Source organism: Ursus americanus, chromosome 16, assembly GCF_024610735.1.
Source record: "Ursus americanus isolate L20-20 chromosome 16, mUrsAme1.1.p, whole genome shotgun sequence".
Taxonomy (NCBI): Eukaryota; Metazoa; Chordata; class Mammalia; order Carnivora; family Ursidae; genus Ursus; species Ursus americanus.
Window position 1 is genome coordinate 24652163 of NC_142142.1, and position 23261 is coordinate 24675423.

The 23261-nt window shown below is 34.8% G+C and overlaps 1 protein-coding gene across 1 annotated transcript in view; it reads left to right on the forward strand.

Moving 5' to 3' along the window:
- The window catches only part of PGR (progesterone receptor), a 108268-nt gene that overhangs the window by 37818 nt on the left and 47189 nt on the right, over positions 1 to 23261 (forward strand). Inside the window, exon 3 of the mRNA XM_045790854.2 lies at positions 5615 to 5731. Within this exon, the coding sequence (XP_045646810.1) occupies positions 5615 to 5731 (117 nt within the window). The remainder of the gene's footprint in view (positions 1 to 5614; positions 5732 to 23261) is intronic.

Genomic DNA, 23261 nt, shown 5'->3' on the forward strand with positions numbered 1-23261 from the left:
TTTCTATTTCTCTTATTCCTTCTGATTCTATCAGCTATAAATCTTTTTTTATAGTTCTTTCTCTCTTCCAAAGGGTAATTTAGTAATCTTAAAATACTGGAAGTCCTGGGGCGCCTGGGTGGCACAATCATTAAGCATCTGCCTTCGGCTCAGGGCGTGATCCCAGCCTTCTGGGATCGAGCCCCACATCAGGCTCCTCCACTAGGAGCCTGCTTCTTCCTCTCCCACTCCCCCTGCTTGTGTTCTGTCTCGTTGGCTGTCTGTCTCTGTCAAATAAATAAATAAAATCTTTAAAAAAAATACTGGAAGTCCCAGTAGATGCTTGATTATTTCCCTTTGATTATCAATTTTCAAAGTAATGAGTTTGTGCCTTAGCACCCTCCTGTAGTTTCCAATGGTATGTTTTGTTTCTTTCTCTTCTTCTTTCCTTTCTCACATGCCATTATGTACTAATGGCTTTTTATATAGTCAGTATGTTTTAATCACTTGAAATAAATTCTTTTTGATGTTCATATTGTCTTTGGTCAGTGTGGTTTGACACTGTTTTATTAACCCTCACTAACATCAAAATAATTCACAACAAAGTATCACAGGTTCAGCTTGTACATTTCCTGCCACAGTCCTAGATCAGCCATTCCTCCAAGGAGCTCTGGTTCCTTTCAGATGAAAATGATATTAGACACAGCAGCCTGGATCCCAGTGTTTATTGCTGGTGTGGTTGTGTTTGCTTTTAGGCATTTTGAGTGGACCAACCTGGAAAACACATTTTTTTTAAAAAAGTTGGGGCAATCATGAGTTTACACTAGAGTTTCTCAACATTGGCACTGCTGACATTTGGAGCCCGTTAATTCTTTGTTTTGGGGACTTTCTTGTGCATTGTAGGAGGTTTAACAGCATCCCTGGCCTCAGTAGCATCTACCCCTCAGTTGTGTGAACCAAAATTGTCCCGAGACATTGCAGAATGTTCCAGAGGTAGTTTAGGGAAAGGGAGCAAAAATATCTCTAGTTGAGAAGCGCTGGTTTACAGTTTTATTTATAACAATATTAAAATAATTATGCTATTCTTTTTATCCATATGTTTATGTATTTGTATGTGTGTTTTCACACACACATTTTCACAATGCCAACATAGCATGACCTCTAACAACAGCACATCTATGGGCTAGTTGTTCCATCTTCTCTATGAAATCTTGGTCCATTCCCATAGTTTTTAATTTAAAAAAAAGTCTCATTTCAGTGATCAAAATGCACAGGCCAGCATGATAGTTAAAATTCCAAACTCTCACCTAATTTAGGGCTTTTCTCCTTTGCTAGAGCTCAGTACTGCTGGGGGCCTGAAGTTACAGAGAACTGATAAGATCCCCTTCTCCTGTGTTTACCATGGTCACATTCCTAAGACCTCTTAACAGCTGATTTTGACCCTTTCAATGTAAATGCATAGGGAAGAGAGGGGATAAAAGGAGGGGTACAGTTGTACTTGATAGGTACATACATGACTATCACTGGAGTTTTCTGTGTTTGGTGGATGACTATAGCTGGCTATTTCTCTAGCAAGATACTTGGTGGAACTCTTGGGGTATTTCACTGGAAAGATCCAACTGTAATCCTATAATGTAGGTGATAACCTCTCTTCTCTGTGGACAGGTGTTAACTCTCTTCTCTCTTCTTACTACTACGCTGTCTCTGGACATCAAATGGTTGGCCCTATACAGACTCCCACTCTCCCTCTGTTGGATCAGGTGTCCTCTAATCTGTCCTCTCAGGTGGAACTATTTTTAAAAAGAAAAAAAATTTAATTGGCATAAATAATTTTAGAAAAGTGCTCAAAGATAGGTGAAGAGCTTAATGAATTATCATTAAATAAATGAAACGAGGCTATCATCATCCAGGTCAAGCAATTTACAAGTCATTAACTTCCCAGAAGTCCTCTTACACCCCTTCGAGGCTCTCCCCATAGGTAACTACCATCTCAATGTTTAACATTATAGATGGCTTTAACTGTCTGGGAACTTTATATTAATGGAATCATATAGTATTTTTCTGTTTCTATTATTTTACATATTATATTTATGGACCCATCCACATTTTTGCATAGGCTAGATATTTATTCTCATTACTATATAATAATGCATTGAAAAAATAAAACAGTTTGTTTATACGTTATTCTATAGATGATCATTGGGGTTTTCAGTTTGGGATTATTATAAACAGTGCTTCTATACATATTCTTGTATTTATGTCTTGTATGTCTCTTTTTTTGCATATGTGCATACCTGTCCTTACAGTTGAGTTTTGCATTTGGCTCTCCCAGGATCCTAGGAGTTTTATTGGTCCTAGACCAGTATTTGTTTCTTGGCACAGGTTCATACATCATGTGGTGGTGAAAATCAACTCTCGTAAAGGCCAAGATATTAGTATATTTTGTTTTTAGTCATGGGTGGTTCTTCTCCCCACCCAAAATTTTGGGCAAATTCCTGGCTTCATCAGCATAGTCTGGGTAGTGTTTTCTAGCCCAATTTTCATGGAAAGACAACATTTTGAGATTCTCCTATACTCTTCCCAGTGGGACTGAGGCTACAAGGCTACAAGGGACTACCCAGCCCCTTGTGGGTGTTAAACCCTAGGTCTTGGCCCCTAGGTCCTTTATCTGATCTGAAACCTTTTTTGACTACTGTACAGTCCATTCCAATTTACCCCTCTTTTTTCTTTTTTAATTTCTGGCTTATTGGGATTGCCATCCCCCCTTTCTGTTCTAGACCGTAATTAAATAACATGCTTTTGTTATATTTTATTTAATGTTTGTGTTTGTGGTGGAAGCAGTGCCTCCATAAGCACAGGCTCATGTTGCCTCCAGCCCATGCTTCATGAATCATACCATACCAACTTTCTCTTCCTTGTTCTTTGTCTGTTAAACATATATATTCATTTATCTTGCCATTTTACTACGTTTCCCCCTCCTTTTCAAAGAAAGGCATGAAAAAGTTGTGACTTCTCTCAAACCAAAGTGAAATGTGTTTACTTGTGCTTATGTCAACATAAGTAATATAGAATTCTTATTTTAAAGGTAAATCTATGGTGCCAATAATAAATTCCATTTCAAACAAAATGGACTTTTTGTTATGTATCTAAAATTTGCATATAGGCATATAAAATGATCTACTCACATTTTAATAGTGCTTTTATTTTCACAGAATATGATTCTTTTAATAATAGTAATGCTTGAAGTTATATTAATATATTAAATACAGAGAGCAGTTAGAAATAATATAAGTATAGTCAGCCATTCAATAATCCCTTTTTTCAGAGCATTAAATATAAATTTTTCAGAAATAATAAGAACTTCTGTCTTTGCAAAGGTAAATGTTAAAAATAAGCTTGTTATAAATGAACAAAGGAAAAAAGAGACAGACTCTTAAATATATGGAGCAAATTGGTGGTTATCAGAGGGAAGGTGGGTGGGGGAATGGAGGAAATAGATATAGGGGATTAAGAGTACACTTATTGTGATGAGCACTGAGTGATGTATTGAATCATTGAACTACTATATTGTACATCAGAAACTAATATAACACTGTGAATTATACTGGAATTTAAAAATTATAATAAAAATAAAAGTATAAAAAATAAGCTTGTTAAAGACTAACTCATGGTTATTAATGTAAAAAGGCAAGAAATTTGTTGAAATAGCAGGCATTCTGTATAAAAACATTGAAAGGTGTTAAAAATCTGGAGCAAGAGATTTTTTAAAATTTACTGTATATGACAAAAAGTGAAATATTATTACAGAGTTTATATTGTTGAGTACAACCATAGTTATGGCTGTAAGTGAAACGATAAATATAAGTAAGTACACATATATTCAACAAATATTTATTGAACTCTTAATTTACATAAGAGTTACAAAAGACCTAGTTTTTAACTTCACAAAACCTAGGGGAGTCAGGTAAGCAGTATTTACAAAAGATACATATTGAACGTTTAGCTGGTTACACAGAAGAAATGTCTAGGTCTTTCTGGGATCAGTTAAGACCAGATTTGAAAGATGACCAAGAGTTTTTGCCAAGCAGATAAATTTAGAAAAGGGAGGAGAGTCATAAAGGCATAAGAGATTTGGGGGAAATATAAGGATGTTGGTACCGCTAGAACATAAAATAAAAGAGAATATGTAATTTAAAAGAAAAGATGTAATTATAATCACTCCTTGCTTTTCCCACCCTAATGTATATACAAGATTTTCCAAGGAGAAAAAGAAAAATGTGGTGCTCTATTACAGACCTTTGGCAATATTGCCCCAGGTTTCAAAAAGGGCAAATGACATATCTTTTCCCCTGCTTGATTAAGCAAATGTTTAAGGTACCTCTGTGTTCCTTTACCACAAACTTTGGCCAGAAGAATGAATCTGATTTTAATGTTGACTAATACAAAATTAAAGGAAATTCCATAATCTTTTAAAATTACTTTTCATATTTAAGAAGTATAAGTAAGCTAAAGATGTTAGAAGACTTAGTCTGTGTTACAGGAATTTTTTAGAAAATAAAGAGTGCCAAAAAAGTAAATGTTCTAGTTAATTAAGGTTTATATGTTTAAGCTGAGATTTTTTTGTTGTTGTTGTTCAACCCAAGTAAATTAGATTGTCCATGCTTTATTAAATGGAACACTTTGTGGTTTAAAATCATCATGGTTAAATATTAAATTCATATTCCAGACCTTTTGAAAGATATGTTATTTCTCCTGCACATACGATCCCAAGGTCATGCATTTATCCATACTTCTTCTATAATTCTTGTCCTCTTCTTCATTCAATACTCATTGTTTTAAATTGCTCCCCTTTGTCATTATTTCTATTTATTGTATTTTCTAATTTGCAGCCAAAATAAACTGGATGGTAAAGTCAGTACAATCAGTGACATCTTTTTTCATGTGTTACTCACAATTATTAGACCTTTAAAGGTAAGATAGCTCCAGGATATTCCAATAGAATTAAGTGTATAGATTTTATAAAGGTCTATTTTAGAAACGTCTTTAATTCTTTAGTCTGTATCTGTGTTCTTGATGGTTTAGATGTCAGAAAGAAAAAGTTTTACTACAGTTTGACTATCTTACACAACTAATACTTATCAATAACATGTAACTAATTTTGAAATGATGTAAAGGCCTAAGAGCAATCTGATGTTGACACCATTAAGAAGATGTGCAGAAATATTGTGCGAAAGATTTTTAAAGGGGCCCTCAAATTGATTTATAAGATGTGTTCATCTCACTAAGGCTCCTGAAGACACAGGTAAAGTATTAAATACATTTGGAGCATCACCAACATTCATTTATGCCAAGCAAGAGGCTGGCTGAGAGAGTAATGCACTTGTTGATGTGCGTCTTTTTTTTTAAATAATATTTTTATTGTAGTATGTTAGTCACCATACAGTACATCCATGGTTTTTGATGTAAAGTTCGATGATTCATTAGTTGCGTATAACACCCAGTGCACCATGCAATACGTGCCCTCCTTACTACCCATCACCAGCCTACCTTTTTAAAGCTGTCACTGCATAAAATTTCCAGTGGTGTTTAAATATTGTAGATAACTTTTATTTGTGTTTTGTTTTGTTTTTTTTAGGGCAGCATAACTATTTATGTGCTGGAAGAAATGACTGCATTGTTGATAAAATCCGCAGGAAAAACTGCCCAGCATGTCGGCTTAGAAAATGCTGTCAGGCTGGCATGGTCCTTGGAGGTAATGCTTATGTCTTCATCATTAATACTGTTGAATATTTACACTCTAAAACAATGGGTCAGGAAATCCTAGTTTTCTTATTCATGTTTGTTCTTGCTTTTCTTTTTCTGTCATTATTATTGGTTTCTGGATGAAGCAACCATTAGCATCTCATTACCTATAGATTTTAATCATTTTGAGGTCTGTTATGAGAAGTAATGAGCCTTCATTTATCTATATTGCCTATAAGTAGATGTTTGAGAAGTTCACCAATCTCTTATTAAGTAACATGGGGTGGATCTAGGCTCTGACATTGACTATCTGTGTGGCCTTGATAAGTCACCAACGCTTCCTGGGCATCAGTATCCTCATCTGTAAAATGGGAGCACTGAGGTTCTTTCCATCTCAAAAACTGACCAACTGAATTGGTCAAGTACATTAATCTCCATCCCTCCCTCTCTCCATCAATCCCTCCCACCCTATGTCCCTTCCTCATTCTCTTTAAGTAACAGTAGATTGAGCCCTTACTACTAACAGGTACTATTCTAAGTTCTGGAAGTATAGCAGCCATAAATACATACATACATAAATATATACCTGCATAAATACATGCATAAATACATAAATAATCAACCAACCATCTACCCTAATGGAGCTTACATTCTGGGGAGAGAAGCAATAAATACTTATGTCACATTATGATAAGTGCAATGAAAAATATTACACAGGATGAGTTAATAGGAAGTATGAGGGAGAGGAGTCACTCCTGAATCCTTTAATATTTTCATTTCACTTAGCTCTTTTTCCCCCTTCTTTTTAAAAAGATTTTATTTAGTAATTTGAGAGAGAGAGAGAGAGTGCACAAGCAAGGGAAGAGGCAGAGTGAGAGGGAGAAGCAGACTCCCCACTGAGTTGGGAGCCTGATGTGGGGCTCCATTCTAGTTTCTGGGGATCATGATCTGAGCTGAAGGCAGACGCTTAACCATCTCAGCTACCCAAGTGCCCCCTTTTCCCCCTTATAAATATATTTTCTTTTTGTTATTTCCCTCCCCCCTTTTTTTAAGTATTATTTTTTTTCTTCAAGTTTTTATTTAAATTCCAATTAGTTAACATAGAGTGTAATATTAGTTTCAAGTGTAGAATTTAGTGATTCATCACTTACATACAACACCCAGTGATCATCACAAGGGCCTTCCTTAATCCCCACCACCCATTCTACCCATCCCCCTGACTATCTCCCCTCTAGTAAGCATCAGTCTGTTTCTTGGTTTACATGCATCTCTCCTCTTTTTCACCCCATGTTCATTTGTTTTGTTTCTTAAATTCCATATGTGATTGAAATCATATAGTGTTTCTCTTTCTCTGATTGGCTTATTTTGCTTAGCACAATACACTTTAGCTCCATCCACATTGTTGCAAATGGTAAGAGTTCATTCTTTATTATGGCTGAGTAGTATTCCATTGTATATACATATCACATCTTTTTTATCCATTCATCAGTCAATGGACATTTGGGCTATTTCCATAATTTGTCTATTGTTCATAATGCTACTATAAACACTGGGGCGTGGGCACCTGGGTGGCTCAGTCAGGTAAGCATCTGCCTTTGGCTTAGGTTATGATGCCAGGGTCCTGGGATTGAGCCCCACGTTGGGCTCCCTGATCATCAGGGAGTTTGCTTTTCCCTCTCCCTCTGCCCCTCCCCTCTTCTTGTTCTCTCTCTCAAATAAATAATTAAAAATATTTTAAAAATAAAAAAATTGAAAAATAAACATTGGGGTGCATGTATCCCTTCAAAATAAAATGTAATCATATGATATTTCTCTTTCTCTGATTGTATCCTTTGCGTAAATACCTAGTAGCGCAATTGCTGTATCATAGGGTAGTTCTATTTTTAAGTTTTTGAGGAACCTGTTTTCCAGACTATCCACCAGTTTGCAGTCCCACCAACAGTGTAAGAAGTTTTCCCTGTCTCTGCATACCCGCCAACACCTGTTGTTTCTTGTGTTGTTCATTTTAGCCATTCTGACAGGTGTGAGGTGGTATCTCATTATAGTTTTGATTTGTATTTCCCTGATGATGAGTGATGTTGAGCATTTTTTTATGTGTCTGTTAGTCATCTATATGTCTTCTTTAGAAAAATGCCTAATTCATTTCTTCTACCCATTTCTTAACTGGCTTATTTGTTTTTTGGGTGTTGAGTTTGTTAAGTTCTTTATAGATTTTGGATATTAGGCCTTTATCTGTCATTTGCAAATATCTCCCCTTCCATAGATTGCCTTTTAATTTTGTTTATTATTTCCTTCACTATGCAGAAGCTTTTTATTTTGAGGTAGATCCAATAGTTTACTGTTGCTTTTGTTTCCCTTGCCTCAGGAATCATATCTAGTAAGAAGTTGCTATGGCTGATGTCAAAGAGGTTACTTCCTATGTTCTCCTCTAGGATTTGATGGTTTCCTATCTCACATTTAGGTCTTTCATCCATTTTGGATTTGTGTGTGTGTGTGTGTGTGTGTGTGTGTGTGTGTGTGTGTGTGGTATAAGAAAGGGTATAGTTTCATTCTTTTGCATGTTGCTGTCCAGTTTTCTCAACACCACTTGTTGAAGAGACAGCCTTTTTTTCCATTGGATATTCTTTCCTGTTTTATCAAAGATTAATTGACCATATAGTTTTGGATTCATTTGTGGGTTTTCTATTCTGTTCTTCTGATCTATGTGTCTATTTTTGAGCCAGTACCATACTGTCTTGACCACTACAGCTTTGTAATATAACTTGAAGTCTGGAATTGTGACATTTCTATCACTTAACCATTTCTTAAGCAATATCTCTGATATCATGCATTTGATGTAATAGTTATAATTTTTCTAAGACACATTAGAATGAACTCATGAGCTTTTTATAGTTTTTCTTTTACATATATATATATATATATATATATTTAAAGATTTTATTTATTTATTTGACAGAGAGAGCGAGAGAGTACAAACAGGAGGAGCAGTAGAAGGAGAGGGAGAAGCAGTCTCCCTGCTGAGCAGGGAGCCTGATGCGGGGCTCAATCCCAGAACCCTGGGATCATGACCTGAGCCAAAGGTAGATACTTAACCATCTGAGGTACCCAGACACCCCTTTTATATATATATATATATATATATATATATATATATATATATATATATATATATTTCTATAGAGATATACTTGACATGCAAGTTACCTTATAAAGGTATAAAATGCAGTGTTTTGACAACTCTATACATTATGCTGTGCTCATCACAGGTGTAGCTACAATCTGTCTCCATACAATGCTATTACAATAACATTGATTTAATTCCCTATGCTGTAGCTTTCATCCCCGTGACTTATTCATTTCATGAATATATAACATGTACTTCTCACTCCTTTTCACTTATTTCGCTGATCATCCCAGTTCTTTTCACTCTGGCAACCATGTTTGGTCTCTGTATTTATGGGTCTATTTCTGCTTTTTTATTTGTTTAGATTTCAAATATAGTGAAATCATATGGTATTTGACTTTGTCTGATGTATTTCACTTAACATAATACACTCAAAATCCATCTATGTTGTTGCAAATGGCAAAATCACATTCTTTTTTATGACTAAGTCCATTGCACATATATACCATATCTTCTTTATCCATTCATCTATCGGTGGATACTTGGGTTGCTTCATAATTTGATTGTCATTTATAATGCTCAAACAGACATAAGAGTGCATGTATCTTTTCAAATTAGTGTTTTTGTTTTCTTTGAGATCCAGTAGTGAAATTACTGAATCATATGGTATTTCTATTTTTAATTTTTTGAGGAAACTCCATACTGTTTTCCATAGTGGGTGCACCAATTTTCATTCCCATGAACAGGGCACAAGTATTCCTTTTTCTCCACATCTTTGTGAACATCTGGTATTTATTGTCTTTTTTATTCTAGTCATTCTGACAGGTGTAAGGTGATATCTCATTGTGGTTTTGGTTTGCATTTCCCTGATGATTAGTGATGTTGAACATCTTTCATGTGTTTGTTGGCCATCTGTATGCCTTCTTTGGAAAAATGTCTATTCTGATCCTCTGCCCATTTTTAATCAGGTTTTTTTTTTTTGGTGTTGAATCATATAAGTTCTTTATATATTTTGAATGTTAACACCTTACCAGATATATCATTTGAAAATATCTTCTTCCATTTGGTAGGTTGCCTTTTTGGTTTGTTGATGGTTTCCTTCACTGTGCAAAAGCTTTTTATTTTGGTGTAGTTCCAACAGTTTAATTTTGCTTTTATTTTCCTTGCCTGAAGAGACATAGAAAAATATTGCTAAGGTTAATGTTTAAGATTACTATCTGTGTTTTTGTCTGGGAGATTTATGGTTTCCAGTTTCACATTTAGGTCTTTAATCCAATTGAGTTTATTTTTGTGTATGGTGTAAGAAAGTGACCCAATTCCATTCTTTTGCACATATGTGTCCAGTTTTCACAGCATTATGGAAGAGACTGTTACATATTGTTGCCTCCTTTGTCATAGATTAATATACCCTATAAGGTTGGTTTATTTCTGGGTCTCTATCCTTACATCAAACTATGTGTCTGCTTTTGTGCCAGTACCATACTGTTTTGATTACTACTGCTTTGTTGTATATCTTGAATTCTGGAATTATGGTACCTCCAGCTTTGTTTTTCTTTCTCAAGACTGCTTTGGCTCTTCAAGGTCTTTTGTAATTCCATACAAATTTTAGAATTGTTTGTTCTAGTTCTATGACAAATGTTATTGGTATTAGCAAATACAGATAGTACTGAATCTGTAGATTGCTTTGGATAGCATGGACATTTCAACAATACTAATTCTTCCAATCCAAGAGCATGGTACACATTTCCATTTGTGTCCTCTTCAATTTCTTTCATTAATGTCTTATAGTTTTCAGAGTACGGATCTTTCACCTCCTTGATTAAGTTTATTTCTAGGTAATTTTTTTTGGTACTATTGTAAATGGTATTGTTTTCTTATTTCTCTTTCTGATACTTTGTTATTTGTATATAGAAACAACAGATTTCTGTATATTAATTTTGTATCCTGAAACTTTACTCAATTTGTTTATTACTTCTAATAGTTTTTTGGTGGTTTTTTTAGTGTTTTCCTTTTTTTAAAAGATTATTTATTTATATATTTGACAGAGATAGAGACAGCCAGTGAGAGAGGGAACACAAGCAGGGGGAGTGGGAGAGGAAGAAGCAGGCTCATAGCGGAGGAGCCTGATGTGGGGCTCAATCCCACAACGCCGGGATCACGCCCTGAGCCAAAGGCAGACGCTTAACTGCTGTGCCACCCAGGCACCCTTGTGTTTTCCTTTTTTTTTTCTATTTACCAAATGGTATAGTTTTTTTTTAAATTTTTTATTATGTTATGTTAGTCGCCATACAGTACATCATTAGTTTTTGATGTAGTGTTCCATGATTCATTGTTTCCAGTGAAACACCCAGTGCTCCTTGCAATATATGCCCTCCTTAATACCCATCGCCAGGCTAACCCATCCCCTCTGAAACCAGATTTATAATATCATCTCATCTGCAATAGTGACAGTTTCACTTCTTTCTTACTAATTTCAATGCCTTTTATTTATTTTTCTTCTCTGATTGCTATGACTAGGACTTCCAGTGCTATTTTGAATAAAAGTGGCAAGAGTGGACATCCTTGTCTTGTTCCTGATCTTAAAGGAAAAGCTTTCAGTTTTTTACCATTGACTATGATGTTAGCTGTAGGTTTGTCATATACAGCCTAATTATTAAATTCATAAGAACTTAAATATGTAATAAAGATACCACCTAAAAATAGCTTATGTTCCATGAATAGTATGTGTTGCACTCTGGGAAAAAGTGTATTAGACCAATATTTTGAGTGTCCACTGTGTTAAGCACCTTGCCTAGTTCAGTCACTGCTACCCTTGAGTACAGTATAAACTAATCCCTAGTAAAATAATTATCAAAGAGAAGAGTAATGGGTTTAAGAAAGGTAGCATACATTGCTACACAAATAGAGAAAAGGAAAGAATTAATTTTATCTGAGGGAGTTGGCAAAAGGTTTTCAAAGAGGAGGTTTTCCAAGGATAAATAGAAACTTTAAAGTGGAAAAGGAGGAAGGCGTTTACAATGAAAATACTATGTATCTAAGAAAACATGATATATTTCACTGATAAATTTTCAAAAAAGTCAATTATTTAGTGGGAAACTTCAAAGAAGCTTCAAAGAAATGAAGCTTCAAAGTTACTTTGGGCCAGCTGGTATCTAGAGTTTGACTATTTTGTAGGCAGTGGAAGCAGTGATTTTTTCTAACAAACTATTTATGGACTATCCAGGAATAAAACCCAAATTTCTAAATGCAGCGCATGGAGCCTTTCCTCACCTAGCAGCTAGTCTCTCTTTTTCTAAGCTCTTCTCCCACCAATCCTTTGGGAACCTATACTATAGTCACCAGCTCTCACCTGTCTTTGCATGTGTTTACTTTTGCCCGTACCATTTTCCCTTTACTCTTCATGAGTTCTTACTTGTCCTTCATACGAAGTGTGACTTTCCTGTAAAATTTTCCCATCTCTTCAGTCACTGCAGGGAAAGGGATTTTGTGGGAACACAGTTTAATGTAGTTTTTCATATCTGGAAAGGTTGAAAGCCCTTGAATGAGCTTGGATTGGAGTTTGCCCTCATTTTACTTGCTTCAGCATTTCTACTCTTATAATGTAAGATGGATCAAATTGACAAAAGCAGAAGCGATCGAATACACAATCATCAAGAAATGGGATCATTCAGAGTAGAGATTTTTCTCCCTCTGTAGACAGAAAAACTGGGGTTCATTCAGAAGAAAGACTTTGGTTCTAGTTAACAACACAGATGCTCAGTGAAAAATAGAATAACAAAAAGAAGAGAGCTTTAGAGAAGACTCAGAACTGGGAAAAAAGAAGAAGATACCATTCCAGAGGCATAGACTAAATTAGCATCAGAGAAGGGTGGGCAGCAAGAACATGTTGGTGCATAGCTGTTGTAATTGACTCCATTTTCCTTATATTTCTTCTGCTTGTGGGAATAATTGGTTCCATTATAGGATATAACTTAATTCAGAGGTAAACAGCCCTAACCTCAGAGATTATAGTAAGAAATAGGCAGAAATGTGAGCAGATAGTTATCATTGTCCAGATATAGTATCCTCGATTTTGTTGTGTTTCCCAAGGTTTCCTATTGCCATCCTGTGCCCCACTTTCCCTGAGATCTTGTGGATTTTTCTCCTTTTGCATAAGTTACTTCAATCAGTATACTACCTTATATGGCCAGTGACTATAAAGTCATTATCCAAACTAGGACACCTCTGAGGATGAAATGGAGCACTATCAATAACTAAACTGGGATAGGAGTGCCTGGGTGGCTCAGTCAGTTAAGTGTCTGCCTTCGGCTTCAAGTCATGATCCCTCAGTTTTTAATATCAGATCTTTTTTTTTTTTTTAATTTTCTTCGTTTTTGTTGTAAGGAATAAGACATTAACAGATATTTTGAAGCTTTTGGTATGTTCTTCCCTAAACTCAAACTAATTCCTCATCAAATTTCTTTGCCTCTTTTTTTCTTTCTAAATCATGTATTCTCTACATACCTTCCAAACTACCACTGAAGTTAATTTGTCTTTGGCAACATATTGTCATTCAAAATAATTTAGAGTTTCATAATGTTGGATTGCTCATAAGACTAATATATAATGCAGTATCTTTGTTTCTGAAGGGTAATTCTGAGATTAAAAAAAAGGAAAAAAGCCTTACTGTATTTTAGGCATATATGAAATAAAGGTTGATTGAATTCTAATGTTATATGTGGTCACATCACACACTGAGAAATACAATAGTGGTGCATTTAATTATTTCATAAGTAGATTTGCATGGAGGTTTATTAATTAGAAAGAAGTCGGAAACACACTCTGATATGTCATGGTCCTGATATTGTTCTGCCTGGGAGAGTTAGTAGCAAAAGTCTGTAGAGTCAATAATCCAATTCTTATAAATCAGAAAGGTATTTAATTTCTGGATTAGATTCTAATTACTAATCCTGTATTAAATTTCTGGAGTAAGGGTAAGTGTACTTGTGGTTTACTGAGAATGTAAGAGCATCCTTTTGAATGATAATCAGGGCTGTTCCTGGTTGGATATTTCCTTAATTGGAAGAGTTTCACTTAAGTAATAATTGCCTACACACTACTGAAAATGGAGATATATCCTTTTCCTTCCTCCCTCCCTCCCTCTCCTTCCTTCCCCCCTTCCTTCCTTCCTTCCTTCCTTCCTTCCTTCCTTCCTTCCTTCCTTCCTTCCTTCCTTCCTATCACCCCTTCTTGAGGTTTCTCATTTCTGATATAGAGACCATTTAAATAACAAAAGATGAAACAAAGAGAGAACATTGAAACATTTTTAAAGATTTAATAAAATATGTGGTAGAATATCAGAAGTCAAAAATATTAATGTTTTGATATGTCATGACAGATATTGCAGGTTGTTCTTACCAGCTTCAGCAACTATGTTCTGATTATAAGAATTATGTTTGAGTTATTGGGTCTCTTAGTTACATATAATTCTTATTTTTAATGAGTCACTTCCTTGCCTTCACCAGGTCACAGTGAACTCTTGCATTTTGTTCATTGCTGTACAGTACTGAGTAGGAAAGATAGTTACACACTGAAGGATGGTAATATATCTTCTAATTTAAGTATTCTGCTTCTAAATTCTTTCCTTTGGAAAACATGTTTGTGTAATGACTCACAAAAAAATTCTAAAATGAATTCAGCTCTGTATTTTGCATTCGTGGTAAAAATGCTAACTTACTACAAAGGTAATTAGTTCTTACAAAATAAGTAGTTTTCTATGTAAAAGAATGATTAAATGCATGGTTAATGTTAACTGAATTTTTTTTAAAAACTGGAGACTTTTTATAGGGTTATTTATTTATTTATTTTGGTAGAGAGCCTTTTCTTCAGATTTTAAAGGGTTTTGTTAGAAAGCTAGTTTCCCTTCTTATATCCTTCTGCCCCTAGATTCACCCCATGTCTCTTGGCAAAGAGAATAATTTTCTGGGCTACAGAATATGGGTTGTGTAGCAAAGTTGTGTTCTTTCTTTCTTCTCCTACGCTTGAAGACAATAAGCTTCAATTTTTTTCTGAAGAATTCCAAAATTCTTGAACAGTACCTTTTATGGAGGTATAGAAACTTAGTCTATGCCTTTGATGACTATAGAAACTGAAATCATTTGCCCTCTCTTTGATGTAGGAATTGCTTAGGGTGATGCCTGCCCCCTACCTCTTTAGACCTTTCATGGTCTTCCTCTTATGAGCATTTCCTGGTCTTTGAATCAGCAACCCGCACCCCAACACAGTACCTCACACTGTTTCCTCAGTACACTGAATTAAAACCTGCAGCCAAATAATGTCTTCTGATTACTCCATGATTGCTCACCCTAAATGCCATTTCATACATGCTAGATATGGATATTCCTTAGAGCATTCATTCTCATTTCTTTGTTTCTGTTTATTTGTTTTGGGGGTGTTTTTTGGTGGTGTTTGTTTGTTTTTGGGGACTGCTTTTATGGCTGCCAGCTAGAACTAGTCAATAGTATCTGGCAGTATCTCCTATTTCTAGATCCAGTAAAAAATTGGGATTGAGGCGTAAAAAGATTCTCCTCCATTTGTAGTCTGACTTTACTTGGATGATTTAAAACAATTCTAATATATGTTTTTTTTTCTGGAAAATACCTATTTTAATTTCATATTTCCTACTATCTAGCATTCACTTTTTTTTTATAATGATTTTTTATTATATTATGTTAGTCACCATACAGTACATCCCCGGTTTCTGATGTAAGGCTCGATGATTCATTAGTTGTGTATAACACCCAGTGCACCATGCAATACGTGCCCTCCTTACTACCCATCACCAGCCTATCCCATTCCCCCACCCCCCTCCCCTCTGTGGCCCTCAGTTTGTTTCTCATAGTCCATAGTCTCTCATGTTTCATTCCCCCTTCTGATTACCCCCCCTTTCTTTATCCCTTTCTTCCCCTACTGATCATCCTAGTTCTTATGTTCCATAGATGAGAGAAATCATATGATAGTTGTCTTTCTCTGCTTGACTTATTTCACTTAGCATTATCTCCTCCAGTGCCGTCCATGTTGTAGCAAATGTTGAGAACTCGTTCTTTCTGATGGCTGAGTAATATTCCATTGTATATATGGACCACAACTTCTTAATCCAGTCATCTGTTGAAGGGCATCTCGGCTCCTTCCACGATTTAGCTATTGTGGACAATGCTGCTATGAACATTGGGGTGCATATGGCCCTTCTCTTCACCACGTCTGTATCTTTGGGGTAAACACCCAGTAGTGCAATGGCTGGATCATAGGGTAGCTCAATTTTTAACTTTTTAAGGGACCTCCACACTGTTTTCCAGAGTGGCTGTACCAACCTGCATTCCCACCAACAATGTAGGAGGGATCGCCTTTCTCCACATCCTCTCCAACAATTGTTGTTTCTTGCCTTGTCTATTTTTGCCATTCTAACTGGCGTAAGGTGGTATCTCAGTGTGGTTTTGATTTGAATTTCCTTGATGGCTAATGATTTTGAACATTTTTTCATGTGTCTGTTAGCCATTTGTATGTCTTCATTGGAAAAGTGTCTGTTCATATCTTCTGCCCATTTTTTGATTTGTTTATTTGTTTCTCGTGTATTGAGTTTGAGAAGTTCTTTGTAGATCTTGGATACCAGTCCTTTATCTGTAGTGTCATTTGCAAATATCTTCTCCCATTCCGTGGGCTGCCTCTTAGTTTTTCTGACTGTTTCCTTGGCTGTGCAGAAACTTTTAATCTTGATGAAGTCCCATAAATTCATTTTATCTTTTCTCTTGCCTTTGGGGATGTATCATGAAAAAGGTTGCTTTGGCCGATGTCGTAGTGGTTGCTGCCTATGTTCACATTTTTTTAAGTAAAAATACAGGCATGTTGTTTTATCTGGGAAGTAGAGGTGGAACCTGAAAAAGGAAAAGCAAGCTAAATCAGTGCCAAAAGAGGTGGTTTGAGCATAGTCCCAGTGTACTGATCCCAGCAACATCATCTTTTTGCTAACCCAAAGTAAAAACATATATCTACACATGATTTCTTATAGCTACTGTTAGGATAATTGCCTATAAATCCACCAAAACTGCATCAAAGCTTATTATAATCCTCATATTATCAAAGGATTTGATTTGCACCATTCCCTGTCTGCTGATCTTTACCTTCTATTTTCTCATCCAATTCTCAAAAAATTTTCTGGCTGCCATAAAACTTACATTTTAATATCCAATATAATACTCTTCCTTTGCCTCCATGCAACAGGCCTGGCATGATCACATGAACACCGTGTGTCATCTACTCAATATAAACTTTTTTTTGCTCGAAATAAAAACAAATAGCAGAGAGGCCATGGCAAAGCAAACAACATTCATTTCAGAACATGACCCAGAATTAGTAATCATTATTACTTTATTTAGTCTAAAAGATCTACCTATATGTTTACCTTTTGTTTTTTTCAACTCAGTCTTTCATTCAGTTTAGTTATTTTTGAAATAAATTTTTTGTAAGTTCTTTCTGTGGGAAACTGTTAATGATAAACTCATTTGCTTCCACTTAAATTTCTTTAATCTTCATTTTTGAATGATGATTTTGGTAATTTAAAAATTTTAGGTTGACTTTTTTTTCCACGACTTAAAGATGTTCATCTACTATCTTCTGGCATGTATCATTTTTTTCTGAGAATTATCCCATTGATCTAACAGTTTCTTTGAGGCAATATTTTCTCTATATTTATATAAAATGTTTTTATACTTGGTTCTCGAAATTTGCTCTAATAACCAATTATAAACTAGTTTCATTTGTTCTACTTGTAAATTGTGATTTCTAAATCTGAGAATTTGTATCTTTCATAAATACCAGGAGTATTCTTCCCAGTATTCTTCAAATATTGCCTTCCTCCACATTGCATTTTTCTACCTCTAGAACACTTAATAGACGTATAATAGCCCATTCTGTTCTAGTCCATTCTGTCTTCTATATATCTTTATCCTATTTAATATTTCCCATATTGTTATAGTGCTATATTCTGTGTAATTTAGTCAGTTATGTCTTCAAGTTTACCATCTCTTCATTTTAGTGATGGTATTTTTTTACACATTATACTTGTTTTTTTTAATAAATCTGTCTTGTTTTTACTAACATTTCACTTTTTTTGTGTTTCCAAAAAATAAGTCAAGCAGAAATAACTTTAATAATTGTAAACAAACTTTTTGTGAATATTTGTAGTCAGTAATTCTAAAGTCCCATAACTCCAGATCTAATTATGCCACTGTAGCACAGTTGTTTAAAAAAAAGCCATTATTATTTACAGAATTTCCTCATGATCATAATATAAATACTCCTTTATAGCAAATTTCAGGCTATCAATGTTTTAAAAACTGGATGTCAATATTCTCGAATACTCAACAAGTTTTCATAGGCTTTCGTGAACCAATTCCAGCACCCTGTTTATTATCTCTGCTACTTCTCACTCATTGTGCCTTTTGTAATTTTGGATTAAAAACTCATGTTTGGCACAATTGAATTTTTTTTGTTTGTTTGAAATCTTACATGGCCTTAATTGAGGGAGTTTCTCTCCAGAGAATTTTTATTTTATTTTTCCAGGCACTTTAAGGATTTCATCGATGAAGGAACACTTCTCATATTTACTTTTTGCCTCTAGGATTCCCATACTGTGAAGATAGAATAATTTCAAATTACCAATATGGGTGAGGGAGGCTTTTGATGAAAAATGATCAAAGGAGAGTTTTTTTCCATACTGGGCTAAGGAATGAAACAGACTTGCTTTCTTCTCATGTCCCTTTGTCACTGGATAGAGATAGTCTTCATTTTGGACTCCTCAATACTTTGCTGACTTTTTGAGAAGGTTAGTTTGTATTTAAAAGTGTGTTAGTTACATTTCATCCATCGTATTAGTTGTTCTAGAGAAGATTAATAAGGTACTTAATTTTCTATATTGCCAGTAAGAGAAGTTTACATAGAATTTTATGCCAATTTCAATCAAATATACTAACCCTGCTTTAAAATTTTAAATATTATCAGTAGGTTAAAAAGAAAATTTTAAAACACCTCTGTATGAGATGGTATAGCATTGTAATAAGAGTAGGGATGTAAAGTCAGAACAAGTAGGGTTTAATTTAAATTTCCCCACTAAACCCAGAAATTACACTACTAGGTGTTTTTCAAAGGATACAAAGATAGTGATTTGAAGGGGCATATGAACTTCCCCAGTGTTTATAGCAGCAGTACCCACAATTGGCAAAACATGATAAAAGCCTAAATGTTTTCCATCAATGGACGAATGAATAAAGAAGATGTGCTGTATATATATAACGGACTATTACTCACCCATCAAAAAGAATGCAATTTTGCCATTTGCAACAACATGGATGGAACTAGAGGCTATTATGCTAAGCAAAACTGGTCAGTCAGTGAAAGACAAATACCATAAGATTTCACTCATATGTGGAATTTAAGAAACAAAAGAGTTAAAAATTGAGCTACCCTATGATCCAGCCATTGCACTACTGGGTATTTACCCCAAAGATACAGATGTAGTGAAGAGAAGGGCCACATGCACCCCAATGTTCATAGCAGCATTGTCCACAATAGCTAAATTGTGGAGGGACCCAAGATGCCCTTCAACAGACGACTGGATTAAGAAGATGTGGTCCATATATAAAATGGAATATTACTCAGCCATCAGAAAGAACGATTACACAACATTTACAGCAACATGGATGGGACTGGAAGAGATTATGCTAAATGAAATAAGTCAAGCAGAGAAAAACAATTATCATATGGTTTCACTCATTTATGGAACATAAGAAATAGGAAGATCGGTAGGAGAAGGAAGGTAAGAATAAAGGGGGGCGGGTAAACAGAAGGGAGAACGAACCATGAAAGACTGTGGACTCTGGGACACAAACTGAGAGGTTCAGATGGAAGGGGGTGCGGGATTGGGGTAGGCCAGTGATGGGTATTAAGGAGGGCACATATTGCATGGTGCACCAGGTGTTATATGCAAATAATGAATCACGGACCATTGCATCAAAACCTGGGGATGTACTGTATGGTGACTAATATAACAAATTAAAAATTATAAAAAACAAAACAAAAAAAACCCCAGATGAACATAGGGGAAGGGAAGGAAAAATAAAATAAGATAAAAACAGAAAGGCAAATCATAAGGAGCTCTTAACTAAAGGGAATAAAGTGAGGGTTGCTGGAGGGGAGGTAAGTTAGGGGATGGGGTAACTGGGTGATAGGGATCAAGGAGAGCACTTTATGTAATGAGCACTGGGTGTTATATGCAACTGATGAATCACTAAATCCTACCCTGAAACTAATAATACACTATATGTTAACTAACTTGGGTTTAAATTTAAAAAAAAATACATAAATTTCCCCACTAATAGCTGCAGGACCTTAAGAACACACTGCAAACTTTACACATCTTTATTTTCTTTTCCATTAAGCTTACATAATGAGAGTTATGAGGGCAAATGAAATGATAGATCTAAGGCACATAGCACAGTGCCTGGCCTATGTTTAGTAAATTGCGCCTTCAAATATCTTTTATTTCTTGGAGCCATTTATGCAGATATTATCATTGGCAAAATATATATTTAACTTTAATGCAAAATATATTCTTGTGTCTTCTGAAAGTTTTTAATTATTTCTTTGTAGGAACCATCAAAAAATCAATGCAGTTATCTTGGAATTGACATTAATTTACAGAATCACAGATAGTAAAAGTACTTAATTAATGTAATAGTTATTGAATATTATTATTGTATATAGTTAGGTTCCCAAACCATATGCTTCCCATGGACGTATAATCTGAAAGAAAATGTATGTATTTCACACGGTAGGAAAATTTTGTAAATGATTGAAAATATTTCAGTTGATTTTTTTTTCTACCTTTGTAGAAGAATGTCCTACTTGTTTTGATTTTTGGAAGTGTTTTGGTAACTGTTTGGGATAGAGCCTATCACTCCAGGAGTATGCTGAAGTTACAAAAGATATTCACCAATTTGATCTACCAAAGACAGAGAGAAGAATTTGTGTTGCTTAGGATGGGACTGAGAGAAGTAGAAGTGAGATGAAAAAGGAACTAAGTGAGATGTGTACTGTGTGTTCTACTTCTCTTGGCCAATCAAATCTTTATAAATATTCTGGGGCGCCTGGGTGGCACAGCGGTTAAGCGTCTGCCTTCGGCTCAGGGCGTGATCCTGGCGTTATGGGATCGAGCCCCACATCAGGCTCTTCTGCTATGAGCCTGCTTCTTCCTCTCCCACTCCCCCTGCTTGTGTTCCCTCTCTCGCTGGCTGTCTCTATCTCTGTCGAATAAATAAATAAAATCTTTAAAAAAAAATATTTATAAATATTCTATTAAAACATGGAAAATGTGTGGTATGGGCCCCTCTCCACTCAAATCTGTGTACACTGCCTTTGTTTTTAGGCATCTAATGTAAATGAAGAGAAAATGAGATTCTGATGTTTTTCCTTTGTTGATGACCTGTGTTTTCTTTTTTCTTTTCTTTTCTTTTTTTTAAGTTACCTTATGGTAGTCACCATACAGTATGATGACCTGTGTTTTCTGCCTGTGTTTCTTAATCCTTAATCCTTGAATTTCAGTAATTTCATCAATACTTAGCTCTTTCTTAATCCATTATTTTTTCCTGGAACAGAATAAGCCCTTTTTTATTTGAAACTCCAAGTCTTCTTATATATTAGCAAAGCATTCTCTATTACCTTCAGAGATTTTTTGTTTTATGTTTTCTTTCCCTTTTTCATGGTCCCCCAATAATAATCAATATCTTATAGCTCTCTGGTCTTGGTCTTTCACACCTACCATCCTCTCTCTACTTTAAGTTCTTTTATACTTCATTTGGTGATTTTTCTCAAAATCTCAACATCATGTCTCTGGTAATGTTGCGCATCTTTTTATTTATCTGTTGGCCATTTGTATGCCTTCTTTGGAAAAATGTTTATTCAGGTCCTCTGCCCATTTTTTAATCAGACTTTTTTTTTTGGTGTTGAGTTGTATAAATTCTTGATATATTTTGCATATTAACCCCTTATTAGATATATCATTACGAATATCTTCTTCGATTCAGTATGTTGCTTTTTTGTTTTGTTGTAGTCCCAATAGTTTGATTTTGCTTTTGTTTTCTATGCCTCATGAGACATATCTAGAAAATGTTTCTATGGCTAATGTCAGAGATTATGATTTCTTCTAGGAGTTTTATGGTTTCAGGTCTCACATTTAGGCCTTTAATCCATTTTGAGGTGTTTTGTTTTGTTTTCATATGATGTAAGAAAGTGGTCCAGTTTTATTCTTTCGCAAGTAGCTCTCCAGTTTTCCCAGCGCCATTTATTGAAAGGACTGTCTTTTCCCCATGTTTAATCTTGCCTCCTTTGTTATAGATTAATTGACCATATAAGTGTGGGTTTATTTCCGAGCTCTCTATCCTGTTACAGATGCATATATATTTGTTTTTACGCCAATGTCATACTTTTGTGGTTGCTGTAGCTTTGTAATAAAGTTTGAAATTTGGGAGCCTGATACCACCAGCTTGTTCTTCTCTCTCAAGATTGCTTTGGCTATTCAAGGATTTTCATGGTTCCATACAAATTTTAGGAGAATTTGTTCTAGTTCTATGAAAAATGCTGTTGATATTTTGATAGGGATTACATTGACTCTGTAGATTTCTTTGGATAGCATGTACATTTTAATGATATAATTCTTCAAATCCACAAACATGGTATACATTTCCGTTTGTTTCTGTCCTCTTCAATTTCTTTCATCAGTGTTTTATAGTTTTCAGAATACAGGTTTGTAACCTCCTTGTTTAAATTTATTCCTTGATATTTTATTCTTTTTGGTGCAATTATAAATGGTGTTGTCCTCTTAATTTCTCTTTCTGCTACTTTGTTATTAATGTATAAAATGTGACAGATTTTTGTATATTAATTTTGTATCCTGCAACTTTACTGAATTCATTTATCAGTTTTAATAGTTTTTGATGGAGTCTTTCATGTCTTTGTATAGAATATCATGTCATCTGCAATAATGACAGTTTTACTTCTTCTTTTCCAGTTTGGATGCCGTTTCTTTTTCTTGTCTGGTTGCTGCAGATAGGACTTTCAGTACTGTGTTGAATAAAAGTTGTGAGTGTAGAATCCTTGTCTTTTTCCTAATCTTAGATGGAAAGTTTTCAGTTTTTCACTATTGAGTATGATGTTAGCTGTGGGTTTTTCATATATGGTTTTTAATATGGTAAGTTTTGTTCCCTCTAAACCCACTTTGTTGAGTTTTTAACGTGTATTTTGTTAAATAATTTTCTGCATCTTTTCAGATAATCTTATGATTTTTATCTTTTCTTTTATTAATGTGATGTATAATACTAATTGATTT